Raw genomic sequence first — 18,385 nt, forward strand, 5'->3', positions numbered from 1 at the left:
GAAGAATATCAAAATACTGTAATCAGTTTATACTACATTCAAATTTAAATTATTTGAATCTCTATGCCGACTCTTTAAATGAAATATATAGTGTCACAGCAGTTTTATAAGTAATAATATCATAAAGGGTAACATCCTAGCCCACATGGGAGTTGTCTTTTTTTTTTTTTTTTTTTTTTTTTTTTTTTTTTTTTTTTTTTTTTTACACCCGATATTATTTCTACAAGTACGATTTTGCTAGTGCTCCTGTTAGAGCCTTTAAAAAAGAATTAGATTAAATTAGTTGAATATTTTTAAGGGGCAGAACAACACTTACTAAGGATATTTTCTGAAACCAGATAATTTTAATCCAAAACCAGATTTAAAGGGACCGTAAAGTCAAAAAGAAATCTTTCATGATTTAAATAGGGCATGTAATTTTAAACAACTTTCCAATTTACTTTTATTACCAATTTTGCTTTGTTCTCTTTGTATTCTTAGTTGAAAGCTAAATCTAGGAGGTTCATGTGCTAATTTCTTAGACCTTGAAGACTGCCTCTAATCTGAAAGCAGTTTGACAGTTTTTCACCACTAGAGGGCGTTGGGTCATGTGTTTCATATAGATAACATTGAGCTCAGGCATGTGAAGCTCCTAGGAGTCAGCACTGATTGGCTAAAAATGCAAGTCTGTCAAATGAACTGAAATAAGGGGGCAGTTTGCAGAGGCATAAATACAAGGTAATCACAGAGGTAAAAAGTATATTATGATAACTGTGTTGGTTATGCAAAATTGGGGAATGGGTAATAAAGGGATTATCTACCTTTTTAAACAACAAAAATTCTGGTGTTTACTGTCCCTTTAACGGGACATAATAATTATATGCTAAATAGTTGTATGATAAATCACTTGAAAGTGATTCAGTATAACTTTAAAAAGCTGACAAGAAAATATCACCTGAACATCTCTATGTAAAAAAGGAAGATATTTTACCTCAACATTTCTTCATCTCACAATAGTAAGTGCTCAGTGAACAGTTATTCTTCAGCTACTGTCCAGCTGCAGGTTGAAACCATCAGCATTGCGGAGGTCATGCTTTGCTTTACTGTGATCTCATGAGATTTTACTGAAATCTTTCGAGATTTCATAGTAAACTTCCTTAAACTGAATAGGGAAAAAACATGACTCTGCCTGGACATGCTAGATGTGCGCTTCATTGCAAGTCCTGGGACTGGCATCCTGATTGGCTGCTGAAAATCCTTTTTACAATGGGAAATGTCTACTGACTAAATGTTGAGGTAAAATATCTTCCTTTTTTACATAGAGGTGTTCAGGTGATATTTTCTAGTCAGCTTTTTACAGTTATGCTTCATCACTTTCAAGTGCTTTAATATTTGGGTATCATGTCCCTTTAAGCTACCATAATTACAGAATAGAATAGCATCCACAAATACAATTCAGACCTAGCTGAAACAGAAACATCTTACACCTTTGTAAGCAAAAGCTTGGTCAAAAGACTGGTCTTCAAGATAGAGTAGTGATCTCTAACATTTAGATTTTTTCTTGACAAATTAAAGGTTTATCATGGGCAACAATACAGAAATGTTGCAGCGGATGACTGTAAAAACTCCCTATTAAAGGGACAGTTCACTCCAAATTTGTTTTGTTTAAAAAGATAGATAATCCCTTTTATTACCAATTCCCCAGTTTTGCACAGCCAACATGGTGATATTAATATACTTTTAACCTCTGTTACTTTCAATCTAAGCATCTTTTCTTTTTTTTTTTTCTTTTTTTACAACTCTCTAATCACATCTTTTGACTTGCATTTCAGCCAATTTTAACCAAACATTTTTTTATTTATTTATTTTTTATATTACTGCCAATTATGTGTTTTTGTTTTAGAAATACTGTATATTTTTCCTAAACAAATAAGGTTTTCAGATATATATTATTTCCTCAGAGCAATGGAGATTTGAAAAGAAAATGGACCTGGGCAGTGGAATGGTTAGGTGATGAACTGGAGCGCCGGCCTTACACTGGAAATCCTCAGTATACCTACAATAATTGGTCTCCACCTGTACAAAGCAATGAAACCTCAAATGGCTACTTTTTAGAAAGGTCACACAGTGCCAGAATGACTCTAGCAAAGGCTTGTGAGCTTTGTCCTGAAGAGGTAAAGAATTTTCATTTCAGATATTTTGTAGAAAGGGGAAAACAATATATGGTCTTGAAAGTTATAGTTACATGTGTTAAATTGGAGATATATATTAAGCATATGTTATATTGATCTGCAAGTCCTGGATTTCACAGTACCAACTATTTTACTAATTAAACATTTATTTATAACTAGTCCTAAAGCCCGTTCACACAGGCCATTTTTTGCAGTACAGCGGTCCCACTCCTTGTGGTCTCTCCCCCCCCCCCTCTCTTTTGCTCTCTCCCCCCCTCCCCCCTCTTTTGTGCGCTCTCCCCCTCTCTTTTGAGCTCTCTCTCGCTCCACCTCTCTTTTGCTCTCTCTACCCCCTCTCTTTGGCTCTCTCTATCCCCCCCTCTCTTTTGCTCTCGCCCATCTCTTTTGCTCTTTACCCTCTCTTTTTGCTCCCTCCACTCTCTTTTTGCTCTCTTCCCCCCCCCCCCTCTTTTTTGCTCTCCCCCCCCCTCTCTTTTGCTCTCTCCCCCCTCTCTTTTGCTCTCCCCCCCCCCTCTCTTTTGCTTTCTCCCCCCTCCCTCTCTTTTGCTCTCTCCCCCCCCCCCTCTTTTTCTCTCTCCCCCCTCTCTTTTGCTCTCTCCCCCCTCTCTTTTGCTCTCTCCCCCCTCTCTTTTGCTCTCTCCCCCCTCTCTTTTGCTCTCTCCCCCCCTCTCTTTTGCTCTCTCCCCCCCTCTCTTTTGCTCTCTCCCCCCCTCTTTTGCTCTCTCCCCCCCCCCTGCTCTCTCCCCCCCCTCTTTTGCTCTCTCCCCCCCCCCTCTTTTGCTCTCTCCCCCCCTCTTTTGCTCTCTCCCCCTCTCTTTTGCTCCCCCCCCCCCTCTCTTTTGCTCTCTCTTCCCCCTCTCTTTTGCACTCTCTCTCCCTCCTCTCTTTCTCTTGTTAAGTGTAGTCAGTCCACGGGTCATCCATTACTTATGGAATATATCTCTTCCCTAACAGGAAGTTGCAAGAGGATCACCCAAGCAGAGCTGCTATATAGCTCCTCCCCTCACATGTCATATTCAGTCATTCTCTTGCAACCTAACTAAAGATAGGTCGTTGTGAGAGGTCTGTGATGTTTTTAAACTTAGTTTATTTCTTCAATCAAAAGTTTGTTATTTTAAATGGCACCGGAGTGTGCTGTTTGTTCTCAGGCAGCATTAGAAGAAGAATCTGCCTGCGTTTTCTATGATCTTAGCAGACGTAACTAAGATCCACTGGCTGTTCTCATCTGAGGAGTGAGGTAACTTCAGAAAAGGGGAATAGCATGCAGGGCCCCCCTGCAAACGAGGTATGTGCAGTAAATTATTTTTCTGAGGAATGGAATTGACTGAGAAAATACTGCTGATACCAATGTAACGTAAGTTCAGCCTTAAATGCAGTGATAGTGACTGGTATTAGGCTGATGAGTGTGTGTACACTGAATGTATTTTTCTAAGGAATGGAATTGACTCTGAAAATATTGTTAATACTGAAGTAATGTAGGAGCCTTAACTGCAGTAAAAGCGACTGGTAGCAGGCTTATTAATAACACTTCATTACTTTTAAAATGTATGTTCAAAACGGTTACTGGCATGTTAATCGTTTTTTGTGAGGTACTTGGTGATAAAACTTATTGGGGCATGATTTTTACCACATGGCTATCTTTGTTTTCTGCATAGAAACAGTTAACTGAGCTTCCCCACTGTTGTAATATGAGAGGGAGGGGCCTATTTTAGCGCTTTTTTGCGCAGTAAAAATTCAGTCACAATCTGTCTACTTCATCCTCCATGATCCAGGACGTCTCTAGAAAGCTCAGGGGTCTCCAAAATTCATTTTGAGGGAGGTAATCAGTCACAGCAGAGTGTGTTTTGACTGTGATAAAAACGTTAATTATTAAATTGTTATCCGTTTTTGGGTATTAAGGGGTTAATCATCCATTTGCTGGTGGGTGCAATCCTTTGCTATCTTAATACATTTACTGTGAAAGATTGGTTGCTATAACTAATTTGGTTCATTGTTATTTCAACTGTGACAGCTTTTTGTGCTTCTTAAAGGCACAGTAGCGTTTTTTATATTGCTTGTAAATTTATTTAGAAAAGTATTTCCAAGCTTGCTAGTCTCATTGCTAGTCTGTTTAAACATGTCTGACACAGATGAATCTCTTTGTTCACTATGTTTAAAGGCCAATGTGGAGCCCAATAGAAATTTGTGTACTAATTGCATTGATGTTACTTTAAATAAAAGTCAATCTTTACATGTAAAGAAATTATCACCAGACAACGAGGGGGAAGTTATGCCGACTAACTCTCCTCACGTGTCAGTACCTTCGCCTCCCGCTCAGGAGGTGCGTGATTTTGTGGCGCCAAGTGCATCAGGGAGGCCCTTACAAATCACTTTGCAAGACATGGCTACTGTTATGACAGAAGTATTATCTAAATTGCCAGAGTTAAGAGGCAAGCGCGATAGCTCTGGGTTAAGGACAGAGCGCGCGGATGATGTGAGAGCCATGTCAGATACTGCGTCACAGTTTGCAGAACATGAAGACGGAGAGCTTCATTCTGTGGGTGACGGATCTGATCCAGGGAGACTGGATTCAGAGATTTCTCATTTTAAATTTAAGCTTGAGAACCTCCGCATATTGCTAGGGGAGGTATTAGCGGCTCTGAATGATTGTAACACGGTTGCAATTCCAGAAAAATTATGTAGGTTGGATAGATACTATGCGGTACCGGTGTGTACTGACGTGTTTCCTATACCTAAAAGGCTTACAGAGATTATTAGCAAGGAGTGGGATAGACCTGGTGTGACTTTTTCCCCTCCTCCCATATTTAGGAAAATGTTTCCTATAGACGCCACCACACGAGACTTATGGCAGACGGTTCCCTAAGGTGGAGGGAGCAGTTTCTACTTTAGCTAAGCGTACCACTATCCCGGTGGAGGATAGTTGTGCCTTTTCAGATCCAATGGATAAAAAATTAGAAGGTTACCTTAAGAAAATGTTTGTTCAACAAGGTTTTATCTTACAGCCCCTTGCATGCATTGCGCCTGTCACTGCTGCGGCGGCATTCTGGTTTGAGTCTCTGGAAGAGGCCATTCGCACAGCTCCATTGGATGAAATTATGAACAAGCTTAAAGCACTTAAGCTAGCTAACGCATTTGTTTCTGATGCCGTCGTACATTTAACCAAACTTACGGCTAAGAACTCCGGATTCGCCATCCAAGCGCGCAGAGCGCTATGGCTTAAATCCTGGTCAGCTGACGTGACTTCTAAATCTAAATTGCTTAATATTCCTTTCAAAGGGCAGACCTTATTCGGGCCCGGCTTGAAAGAAATTATAGCTGACATTACGGGAGGTAAGGGCCATGCTCTACCTCAGGACAGGGCCAAATCAAAGGCCAAACAGTCTAATTTTCGTGCCTTTCGTAACTTCAAGGCAGGAGCAGCATCAACTTCCTCCGCTCCAAAACAGGAAGGAGCTGTTGCTCGTTACAGACAGGGCTGGAAAGCTAACCAGTCCTGGAACAAGGGCAAGCAGGCCAAGAAACCTGCTGCTGCCCCTAAGACAGCATGAAGAGAGGGCCCCCTATCCGGAAACGGATCTAGTGGGGGGCAGACTTTCTCTCTTCGCCCAGGCTTGGGCAAGAGATGTCCAGGATCCCTGGGCGTTGGAGATCATATTTCAGGGATATCTCCTGGATTTCAAAACTTCTCCTCCACAAGGGAGGTTTAATCTTTCAAGGTTATCAGCAAACCAAATAAAGAAAGAGGCGTTTCTACGCTGTGTACAAGACCTCTTACTAATGGGGGTGATCCACCCAGTTCCGCGGACGGAACACGGGCAAGGATTCTATTCAAATCTATTTGTGGTTCCCAAGAAAGAGGGAACCTTCAGACCAATCTTGGACTTAAAAATCCTAAACAAATTCCTAAGAGTTCCATCATTCAAAATGGAAACTATTCGAACCATCCTTCCCATGATCCAAGAGGGTCAGTACATGACCACAGTGGACTTAAAGGATGCCTACCTTCACATACCGATTCACAAGGATCATTATTGGTACCTAAGATTTGCCTTCCTAGACAGGCATTACCAGTTGGTAGCTCTTCCCTTCGGATTAGCTACGGCTCCAAGAATCTTTACAAAGGTTCTGGGCTCACTTCTGGCGGTACTAAGACCGCGAGGCATAGCGGTGACCCCGTACCTAGACGACATTCTGATACAAGCGTCAAGTTTTCAAACTGCCAAATCTCATACAGAGATAGTTCTGGCATTTCTGAGGTCGCATGGGTGGAAGGTGAACGTGGGAAATAGTTCTCTATTACCACTTACAAGGGTTCCCTTCCTAGGGACTCTTATAGATTCGGTAGAGATGAAAATTTACCTGACGGAGGCCAGGTTATCAAAACTTCTAAATGCTTGCCGTGTCCTTCATTCCATTCCACACCCGTCAGTAGCTCAGTGCATGGAAGTAATCGGCTTAATGGTAGCAGCAATGGACATAGTACCATTTGCGCGCCTGCATCTCAGACCGCTGCAATTGTGCATGCTAAGTCAGTGGAATGGGGATTACTCAGATTTGTTCCCCCTGCTAAATCTGGATCAAGAGACCAGAGATTCTCTTCTATGGTGGCTTTCTCGGCCCCATCTGTCCAAGGGGATGACCTTTCGCAGGCCAGATTGGACGATTGTAACGACAGACGCCAGCCTTCTAGGTTGGGGCGCAGTCTGGAAATCCCTGAAGGCTCAGGGGTTATGGACTCAGGAGGAGAAACTCCTCCCAATAAATATTCTGGAGTTAAGAGCAATATTCAATGCTCTTCTAGCTTGGCCTCAGTTAGCAACTCTGAGGTTCATCAGATTTCAGTCGGACAACATCACGACTGTGGCTTACATCAACCATCAAGGGGGAACCAGAAGTTCCCTAGCGATGTTGGAAGTCTCAAAGATAATTCGCTGGGCAGAGTCTCACTCTTGCCACCTGTCAGCGATTTACATCCCAGGCGTGGAGAACTGGGAGGCGGATTTTCTAAGTCGCCAGACTTTTCTTCCGGGGGAGTGGGAACTTCATCCGGAGGTCTTCGCTCAACTGATTCATCGTTGGGGCAAACCAGATCTGGATCTCATGGTGTCTCGCCAGAACGCCAAGCTTCCTTGTTACGGATCCAGGTCCAGGGACCCGGGAGCGGTGCTGATAGATGCTCTGACAGCCCCTTGGGTCTTCAACATGGCTTATGTGTTTCCACCATTTCCGATGCTTCCTTGTTTGATCGGCAAGATCAAACAGGAGAGAGCTTTGGTGATTCTGATAGCGCCTGCGTGGCCACGCAGGACCTGGTATGCAGACCTAGTGGACATGTCGTCCTGTCCACCATGGTCTCTGCCTCTGAGACAGGACCTTCTAATTCAGGGTCCTTTCAAACATCCAAATCTAATTTCTCTGAGGCTGACTGCATGGAGATTGAACGCTTGATTCTATCAAAGCGTGGCTTCTCGGAGTCGGTTATTGATACCTTAATACAGGCTAGGAAACCTGTTACCAGAAGAATTTACCATAAGATATGGCGTAAATATTTATATTGGTGCGAATCCAAGAGTTACTCATGGAGTAAGGTTAGGATTCCTAGGATATTGTCTTTTCTACAAGAGGGTTTAGAAAAGGGCTTATCTGCTAGTTCGTTAAAGGGACAGATTTCTGCTCTGTCTATTCTTCTACACAAACGTCTGGCTGAAGTTCCAGACGTTCAGGCTTTAGCTAGGATTAAGCCTGTGTTTAAGACTGTTGCTCCGCCGTGGAGCTTAAACTTAGTTCTTAACGTTCTTCAAGGCGTTCCATTTGAACCCCTTCATTCCATTGATATCAAGCTGTTATCCTGGAAAGTTCTGTTTTTGATGGCTATTTCCTCGGCTCGAAGAGTCTCTGAGTTATCAGCCTTACATTGTGATTCTCCTTATCTGATTTTTCATTCAGACAAGGTAGTTCTGCGTACTAAACCTGGGTTCTTACCTAAGGTAGTTTCTAACAGGAATATCAATCAAGAGATTGTTGTTCCATCATTGTGTCCTAACCCTTCTTAAAAGAAGGAACGACTTTTGCATAATCTGGACGTAGTCCGTGCCCTGAAGTTCTATTTGCAGGCAACTAAAGATTTTCGTCAAACTTCTTCCCTGTTTGTCGTTTACTCTGGACAGAGGAGAGGTCAAAAGGCTTCGGCTACCTCTCTCTCTTTTTGGCTTCGTAGCATAATACGTTTAGCCTATGAGACTGCTGGACAGCAGCCTCCTGAAAGGATTACAGCTCATTCTACTAGAGCTGTGGCTTCCACCTGGGCCTTTAAAAATGAGGCCTCTGTTGAACAGATTTGCAAGGCTGCAACTTGGTCTTCACTTCACACTTTTTCAAAATTTTACAAATTTGACACTTTTGCTTCTTCGGAGGCTGTTTTTGGGAGAAAGGTGCTTCAGGCAGTGGTTCCTTCCGTTTAAAGTTCCTGCCTTGTCCCTCCCTTCATCCGTGTACTTTAGCTTTGGTATTGGTATTCCATAAATAATGGATGACCCGTGGACTGACTACACTTAACAAGAGAAAACATAATTTATGCTTACCTGATAAATTTATTTCTCTTGTAGTGTAGTCAGTCCACGGCCCGCCCTGTCTTTAAGGCAGATTTAAATTTTAATTAAACTCCAGTCACCACTGCACCCTATGGTTTCTCCTTTCTCGTCTGGTTTTGGTCGAATGACTGAATATGACATGTGAGGGGAGGAGCTATATAGCAGCTCTGCTTGGGTGATCCTCTTGCAACTTCCTGTTAGGGAAGAGATATATTCCATAAGTAATGGATGACCCGTGGACTGACTACACTACAAGAGAAATACATTTATCAGGTAAGCATAAATTATGTTTTTGCGCTCTCTCTCTCCCCCCTCTTTTGCGCTCTCTCTCTCCCCCCTCTTTTGCGCTCTCTCTCTCCCCCCTCTTTTGCGCGCTCTCTCTCCCCCCTCTTTTGCGCTCTCTCTCTCCCCCCTCTTTTGCGCTCTCTCTCTCCCCCCTCTTTTGCGCTCTCTCTCCCCCACCTCTTTTGCGCTCTCTCCCCCTCTTTTGCTCTCTCTCTCTTTTGCTCTCTCCCCCCTCTCTTTTGCGCTCTCTCTCCCCCCCTCTTTTGCGCTCTCTCTCCCCCCCCCCCTCTTTTTTGCGCTCTCTCCCCTCTCTTTTGCGCTCTCTCTCCCCCCTCTCTTTTGCGCTCTCTCTCCCCCCTCTCTTTTGCGCTCTCTCTCCCCCCTCTCTTTTGCGCTCTCTCCCCCCTCTCTTGCGCTCTCTCTCCCCCCTCTCTTTTGCGCTCTCTCTCCCCCCTCTTTTGCGCTCTCTCCCCCCCTCTCTTGCGCTCGCTCTCTCCCCCCTCTTTTGCGCTCTCTCTCTCCCCCTCTTTTGCGCTCTCTCTCTTTTGCTCTTTCTCACCCTCTTGCGCTCTCTCTTCCCCCTCTCTTTTGCGCTCTCTCTCCCCCCTTCTCTTTTGCGCTCTCTCTCCCCCCTCTCTTTTGTGCTCTCTCTCCCCCCTGTTTTGCGCTCTCTCTCTCTCTCCCCCCTCTTTTGCGCTCTCTCCCCCTCTTTTGCGCTCTCTCTCTTTTGCTCTTTCTCACCGTCTTTTGCGCTCTCTCTCCCCCTCTCTTTTGCGCTCTCTCTCCCCCCTCTCTTTTGCGCTCTCTCTCCCCCCTCTCTTTTGCGCTCTCTCCCCCCTCTCTTTTGCGCTCTCTCCCCCCTCTCTTTTGCGCTCTCTCTCCCCCCCTCTCTCTTGCGCTCTCTCTCCCCCCTCTCTCTTGCGCTCTCTCTCCCCCCTCTCTTTTGCGCTCTCTCTCCCCCCTCTCTTTTGCGCTCTCTCCCCCCCCCCCCTCTCTTTTGCGCTCTCTCTCCCCCCTCTTTTGCGCTCTCTCTCTCCCCCCTCTCTTGCGCTCTCTCTCTTTTGCTCTTTCTCACCCTCTTTTGCGCTCTCTCCCCCCTCTCTTTTGCGCTCTCTCCCCCCTCTCTTTTGCGCTCTCTCCCCCCTCTCTTTTGCGCTCTCTCTCTCCCCTCTCTTGCGCTCTCTCTCCCCCACTCTCTTTTGCGCTCTCTCTCCCCCCTCTTTTGCGCTCTCTCCCCCCTCTTTTGCGCTCTCTCCCCCCTCTCTTGCGCTCTCTCCCCCCTCTCTTTTGCGCTCTCTCTCCCCCACTCTCTTTTGCGCTCTCTCTCCCCCACTCTCTTTTGCGCTCTCTCCCCCCCTCTCTTTTGTACTCTCTCCCACCTCTCTTGCTATCTTTTGCTCTCTCTTTCCCCCTCTTATTTTCTCTCTCCCCCTCTCTTTTGCTCTCTTTCTTCCCTCTATTTTGCTCTTTCCCCTCTATTTTGCTCTCTCTCCCACCTCTCTTGTTCTTTCCCATCTATTTTGTTCTCTTCCCATCTATTTTGTTCTCTCCCCTTCTCTTTCCATCTCTCCCCCCTCTATCCCTCTCGTGCCTGTCTGTGCCCGGCCACGCCTACTTTCACCCACACTGGCTTTTCAGGTAGGGACTCTTAAGGCCAGGTGTGTTTGTCCTCGCTCGCAGTCTCTACTGCGCATGACAGCTTCGGACAAACACACTTGGCCTTTTATTATATAGGATTATTACTACTTCTCTAAAAAAAAATAAGTCTTCACTTTTATTTTGCAGCAAGTCCCAGTAGTGAATTGGCACTTTGTAGTTGACTATAAAACTAAGTGCTTATTCCTTTGCAGTAATAAAATGCAAAAAATATTTGATAATTGTTCAGATTCTTTATTAATTGCAACTTTTATGAAGTCATTGGAAAACCAGATAAAACGTATAAGTGTGGTGTTTAACCTCAATGTATTCACTGCATTTGCATCTTCGCACCAAAATTGTACTAGTGTTTTCTTCAAAGTATGCAAAGTATACAGTAATTATGCTAATGGTTAAACATGACCAAGCCGTGTCTCTCAACATACTTAAAGGGACATAAAACACCAAATTTTTCTTTCATGATTACAATTTGCTTGTTATATAATTTGCTTCATTCTCTTTGAATCCTTTGTTGAAAAGAATACATAGGTAGGCTCAGGAGCTGGGAGTTAGCTGCTGATTGGTGGCTGCACATACAGTGGATATAAAAAGTCTACACACCCCTGTTAAAATGGCAGGTTTCTGTGATGTAAAAAAATGAGACAAAGATAAATCATTTCAGAACTTTTTCCACTTTGATGTGACCTATAAACTATGCAACTCAATTGAAAAACAAACTGAAATCTTTTAGGTGAAGGGAAGTAAAAATAAAATAATATGGTTGCATAAGTGTGCACACCCTTAAACTAATACATTGTTGAAGCAACTTTTGATTTTATTACAGCACTCAGTCTTTTTGGGTATGAGTCTATCGGCATGGCACATCTTGACTTGGCAAGATTTGCCCACTCTTCTTTGCAAAAACATCTGTCAGATTGCAAGGGCATCTCCTGTGCACAGCCCTCTTCAGATCACCCCACAGATTTCCGATTGGATTCAGGTCTGGGCTCTGATTGGCCCATTCCAAAATTTTAATCTTCTTCTGGTGAAGCCATTCCATTGTTGATTTAGATGTATGCTTTGGGTCGTTGTCATGCTGAAAGATGAAGTTCCTCTTCATGTTCAGCTTTCTAGCAGATGCCTGAAGGTTTTGTGCCAATAGTGACTGGTATTTGGAACTGTTCATAATTCCCTCTACCTTGAATAAGGCCCCAGTTCCAGCTGAAGAAAAACAGCCCCAAAGCATGATGCTGCCACCACCATGCTTCACTGTGGGTATGGTGTTCTTTTGGTGATGTGCAGTGTTGTTTTTGCGCAAAACATATCTTTTGGAATTATTGCCAAAAAGTTCAACCTTAGTTTCATCAGACGATAACACCTTTTCTCACATGCTTTTGGGAGACTTCAGATGTGTTTTTGGTCAATTTAGCTGGGCTTGGATGTTTTTCTACGTAAGAAAAGGCTTCTGTCTTGCCGTCTACCCCAAAGCCCAAACATATGAAGAATACGGGAGATTGTTGTCACATGTACCACACAGCCAGTACTTGCCAGATATTCCTGCAGCTCCTTTAATGTTGCTGTAGGCCTCTTGGTAGCCTCCCAGACCAGTTTTCTTCTCGTCTTTTCATTAATTTTAGAGGGACATCCAGTTCTTTGGATGCTTTGGAAGCTCCATGGCTTTTGTGTTGGAACGAGACTAAGAAAATGTCAGGAAAGACCAACTAGAGCAGCTGAACTTTATTCAGGGTTATTCAGAGGCACTTTAAATTATGGCAGGTGTGTGATGACTCTTATTTAACATGGTTTTGAATGTGATTGCTTAATTCTGAACACAGCTACATCCCCAGTTACTTCCCTCCACCTTAAAGATTTCAGGGTTTTTTTCAATTGAGTTGTACAGTTTATATGTCACATTAAAGGTGAAAAAAGTTCTGAAATGATTTATCTTTGTCTAATTTTTTTACATCACAGAAACCTGACATTTTAACAGGGGTGTGTAGAATTTTTATATCCACTGTATATCACTCTTGTCATTGGCCTACATATGTGTTCAGCTAGCTCCCAGTAGTGCATGGCTGCTTGTTCAGTAAAGGATACCAAGAGAATGAAGCAAAACGGATAATAGAAGTAAATTGGAAAGTTAAAGTTGTTCAACATTGTATTTTGTAGGTTCTGAATCATGAAAGAAAAACACTAGGTTTCATGTCCCTTTAAGAAGTAAACAAAAGTAGAACTGTTGTACAAATCTGCAAATGCAGTAACAATATGAGGTTCAGTGTCGCTTTAGAAATATATTTGAGGGCTCCACCAGTATGCATGTGAATAACATTTTAAAAGATTTGCATTGTTTACTTTGGTAACTCTGATTAACCCCTTAACGACCAACGACGTATGGGGTACGTCCTGCAAAAAAATACAGTTAATGACCAAGGATGTACCCCGTACGTCGTTGGTCTTTGAAAGCGGTGGAAGCGATCCTGATCGTTTCCAGCCGCTTTCATGTTATTGCAGTGATGCCTCGATATTGAGGCATCCTGCAATAACTGTTTTCTCCAAAATTGGTGTGTCCGGTCCACGGCGTCATCCATTACTTGTGGGAATATTCTCTTCCCCAACAGGAAATGGCAAAGAGCACAGCAAAAGCTGTCCATATAACCCATCCTCAGGCTCCGCCCCCCAGTCATTCTCTTTGCCGCTCTGAACAAGTAGCATCTCCACGGAGATGGTGAAGAGTATGTGGTGTTTAGTTGTAGTTTTTTATTCTTCTATCAAAAGTTTGTTATTTTGAAATAGTACTGGTTGTGCTATTTACTCTGAAACAGAAAGAGATGAAGAGTTCTGTTTAAAAGAGGAGTATGATTTTAGCAGCAGTAACTAAAATCAATTGCTGTTCCCACGCAGGACTGTTGAGCCCAGAGAACTTCAGATGGGGAGAACAGTTTGCAGACTTTTCTGCTCAAGGTATGACTAGCCATTTATCTAACAAGACTGTGTAATGCTGGAAGGCTGTAATTTTCCCTCATGGGGATCGGTAAGCCATTTTCTTAGACTCAAAAAGAATAAAGGGCTTATTATGGGCTATTAACTGGTGGACACTCTTAAGGGCTAAATCGATTGCTTATTTAAGTATTATTTACAGTTTGAAGTGGATTTCACACTTTTTATTATTTGGGGAACGTTTTTAACACCAGGCACTAGTTAAGACACCTTCCCAGTCAGGAAGGGCCTTTCACTGTAGTAGGCAGAGCCTCATTTTCGCGCCATTATTGCACAGTTTCTTTTGAGTGCAGTGCATACAGCTGCATGTGAGAGAGTCTGGTATCCACTGAAAACGTTTCTGGAAGACTTGAATTGCTATCGTATACCCCCTGGGATAGGTGAAGTCGCAAAAAAAAACGCTGTGGCTGGGACTGTAGTGGGGTTAAAATTGCAAACGGCTCCGGTTTCCGCATTTTAAGGGTTAAAAGCTTGGGGTGCAATACTTTGAATGCATTAAGACACTGTGGTGAAAATTTGGTAAAGATTGGATAATTCCTTCATAGTTTTCACATATTCAGTAATAAAGTGTGCTCTGTTTAACATTTAAAGAGACAGTAACGGTTTTGTTTAAAAACGTTTTTTGTGCTTTATTAACCAATTTAAGCCTGTCTAACATGTCTGTACCTTCAGATAGATCATGTTCTGTATGTATGGAGGCCAAGGTGGTTCCCCCTTCAAATGTTTGTGATAATTGTGCCATGGCGTCCAAACAAAGTAAGGACAGTACTGTCACATTTAGTAAGGTTGCCCAGGATGATTCCTCAAATGAAGGAAGTAGGGATAGTTCTGCATCCTCTCCTTCTGTGTTTATACCAGTTATGCCCGCGCAGGCGACCCCTAGTACTTCTACCGCGCCAATGCTTGTTACTATGCAACAATTGACGGCAGTAATGGATAACTCCATAGCTAATATTTTATCCAAAATGCCAGCATTTCAGAGAAAGCGTGATTGCTCAGTTTTAAACACTGTAGAGCAGGAGGGCGCTGATGATAATTTATCTGTCATACCCTCACACCAGTCTGAAGTGGCAGTGAGGGAGGGTTTGTCAGATGGAGAAATTTCTGATACAGGAAGAATTTTTCAGCAGGCAGAACCTGATGTTGTGACATTTAAATTTAAATTAGAGCATCTCCGCGCATTACTTAAGGAGGTGCTATCTACTCTGGATGATTGTGACAATTTGGTCATCCCAGAAAAATTGTGCAAGATGGACAGATTCCTAGAGGTCCCGGTGCACCCTGATGCCTTTCCGATACCTAAGAGGGTGGCGGACATAGTGAATAAGGAGTGGGAGAAGCCAGGCATACCTTTTGTCCCTCCTCCTATATTTAAGAAATTGTTCCTCTGGTCGACCCCAGAAAGGACACATGGCAAACAGTCCCTAAGGTCGAGGGGGCGGTTTCTACACTAGCCAAACGCACAACTATTCCCATTGAGGACAATTGTGCTTTCAAAGATCCTATGGATAAAAAATTGGAGGGTTTGCTTAAAAAGATTTTTGTACAGCAAGGTTACCTCCTTCAACCAATTTCGTGCATTATTCCTGTCACTACAGCAGCGTGTTTCTGGTTCGAAGAACTGGAAAAGTCGCTCAGTAAGGAGACTCCATATGAGGAGGTCATGGACAGAATTCATGCACTTAAGTTAGCTAATTCCTTTATTTTAGATGCCGCTTTGCAGTTAGCAAGATTAGCAACGAAAAATTCAGGGTTTGCAATTGTGGCGCGCAGAGCGCTCTGGCTAAAGTCTTGGTCGGCGGATGTATCTTCCAAGACAAAATTGCTTAGTATCCCTTTCAAAGGTAAGACCCTTTTTGGGCCAGAATTGAAAGAAATTATTTCAGACATCACTGGGGGAAAGGGCCATGCCCTCCCACAAGATAGGCCTTTAAAGGCTAAGAATAAGTCCAATTTCTCCAACATAGGTGTGTCCGGTCCACGGCGTCATCCTTACTTGTGGGATATTCTCTTCCCCAACAGGAAATGGCAAAGAGCCCAGCAAAGCTGGTCACATGATCCCTCCTAGGCTCCGCCTACCCCAGTCATTCTCTTTGCCGTTGTACAGGCAACATCTCCACGGAGATGGCTTAGAGTTTTTTAGTGTTTAACTGTAGTTTTTATTATCCAATCTTAGATCTCAAGATCTTGAACAAGTTTCTCAAGGTTCCATCGTTCAAGATGGAAACCATTCGAACACTTCTTCCTTCCATCAGGAAGGTCAATTCATGACCAAGGTGGATTTCAAGGATGCGTATCTACATATTCATATCCACAAGGAACATCATCGGTTCCTAAGGTTTGCATTCCTGGACAAGCATTTCCAGTTCGTGGCATTTTCTTTCGGATTAGCCACTGCTCCTAGAATTTTCTCATAGGTACTAGGGTCCCTTCTGGCGGTGCTAAGACCAAGGGGCATTGCTGTAGTACCTTACTTGGACGACATTCTGATTCGAGCGTCGTCCCTTCCTCAAGTAAAGGCTCACACGGACATTGTCCTGGCCTTTCTCAGATCTCACGGATGGAAAGTGAACGTGGAAAAGAGTTCTCTATCTCCGTCAACGAGGGTTCCCTTCTTGGGAACTATAATAGACTCCTTAGAAATGAGGATTTTTCTGACAGAAGCCAGAAAAACAAAACTTCTAGACTCTTGTCGGATACTTCATTCCGTTCCTCTTCCTTCCATAGCGCAGTGCATGGAAGTGATAGGTTTGATGGTAGCGGCAATGGACATAGTTCCTTTTGTGCGCATTCATCTAAGACCATTACAACTGTTCATGCTCAGTCAGTGGAATGGGGACTATTCAGACTTGTCTCCGAAGATACAAGTAAATCAGAGGACCAGAGACTCATTCCGTTGGTGGCTGTCCCTGGACAACCTGTCACAGGGATGACCTTCCGCAGACCAGAGTGGGTCATTGTCAAGACCGACGCCAGTCTGATGGGCTGGGGCGCGGTCTGGGGATCCCTGAAAGCTCAGGGTCTTTGGTCTCGGGTAGAATCTCTTCTACCGATAAATATTCTGGAACTGAGAGCGATATTCAATGCTCTCAAAGCTTGGCCTCAGCTAGCGAGGGCCAAGTTCATACATCAACCATCAGGGGGGAACAAGGAGTTCCCTAGCGATGGAAGAAGTGACCAAAATCATTCTATGGGCGGAGTCTCACTCCTGCCACCTGTCTGCTATCCACATCCCAGGAGTGGAAAATTGGGAAGCGGATTTTCTGAGTCGTCAGACATTGCATCCGGGGGAGTGGGAACTCCATCCGGAAATCTTTGCCCAAGTCACTCAACCGTGGGGCATTCCAGACATGGATCTGATGGCCTCTCGTCAGAACTTCAGAGTTCCTTACTACGGGTACAGATCCAGGGATCCCAAGGCGGCTCTAGTGGATGCACTAGTAGCACCTTGGACCTTCAAACTAGCTTATGTGTTCCCGCCGTTTCCTCTCATCCCCAGGCTGGTAGCCAGGATCAATCAGGAGAGGGCGTCGGTGATTTTGATAGCTCCTGCGTGGCCACGCAGGACTTGGTATGCAGATCTGGTGAATATGTCATCGGCTTCACCATGGAAGCTACCTTTGAGAGGAGACCTTCTTGTTCTAGGTCCGTTCGACCCACTCCAGCTGACTGCTTGGAGATTGAACGCTTGATCTTATCAAAGCGAGGGTTCTCAGATTCTGTTATTAATACTCTTGTTCAGGCCTGAAAGCCTGTAACCAGAAAAATTACCACATAATTTGGTATATCTGTTGGTGTGAATCTGCAGGATTCCCTTGGGACAAGGTTAAGATTCCTAAGAGTCTATCCTTCCTTCGAGAAGGATTGGAAAAAGGATTATCTGCAAGTTCCTTGATGGGACAGATTTCTGCCTTGTCTGTGTTACTTCACAAAAAGCTGGCAGCTGTGCCAGATGTTCTAGCCTTTGTTCAGGCTCTGGTTAGAATCAAGCCTGTTTACAAAATTTTGACTCCTCCTTGGAGTCTCAACCTAGTTCTTTCAGTTCTTCAGGGGGTTCCGTTTGAACCCTTACATTCCGTTGATATTAAGTTATTATCTTGGAAAGTTTTGTTTTTGGTTGCAATTTCTTCTGCTAGAAGAGTTTCAGAATTATCTGCTCTGCAGTGTTCTTCTCCTTATCTGGTGTTCCATGCAGATAAGGTGGTTTTGCGTACTAAACCTGGTTTTCTTCCAAAAGTTGTTTCTAACAAAAACATTAACCAGGAGATAGTTGTGCCTTCTTTGTGTCCTAATCCAGTTTCAAAGAAGGAACGTTTGTTGCACAACTTGGATGTAGTTCGTGCTCTCAAATTTTACTTAGCAGCTACTAAGGATTTCAGACAAACTTCGTCTTTGTTTGTTGTTTATTCTGGTAAACGGAGAGGTCAAAAAAGCAACTTCTACCTCTCTCTCCTTCTGGATTAAAAGCATTATCCGATTGGCTTATGAGACTGCCGGACGGCAGCCTCCTGAAAGAATCACAGCTCACTCCACTAGGGCTGTGGCTTCCACATGGGCCTTCAAGAACGAGGCTTCTGTTGATCAGATATGTAAGGCAGCGACTTGGTCTTCACTGCACACTTTTTCTAAATTTTACAAATTTGATACTTTTGCTTCTTCTGAGGCTATTTTTGGGAGAAAGGTTTTGCAAGCCGTGGTGCCTTCCAT

The 18,385-nt window shown here is 43.7% G+C and overlaps 1 protein-coding gene across 1 annotated transcript in view; it reads left to right on the plus strand.

Moving 5' to 3' along the window:
* The window catches only part of USP9X (ubiquitin specific peptidase 9 X-linked), a gene marked incomplete in the record, with an annotated part of 1,177,890 nt that overhangs the window by 1,150,261 nt on the left and 9,244 nt on the right, over nucleotides 1-18,385 (plus strand). Inside the window, 1 exon segment of the mRNA XM_053706481.1 lies at nucleotides 1,941-2,153. Within this exon segment, the coding sequence (XP_053562456.1) occupies nucleotides 1,941-2,153 (213 nt within the window).

This window comes from Bombina bombina, chromosome 3, assembly GCF_027579735.1.
Source record: "Bombina bombina isolate aBomBom1 chromosome 3, aBomBom1.pri, whole genome shotgun sequence".
NCBI classification, from domain to species: domain Eukaryota; kingdom Metazoa; phylum Chordata; class Amphibia; order Anura; family Bombinatoridae; genus Bombina; species Bombina bombina.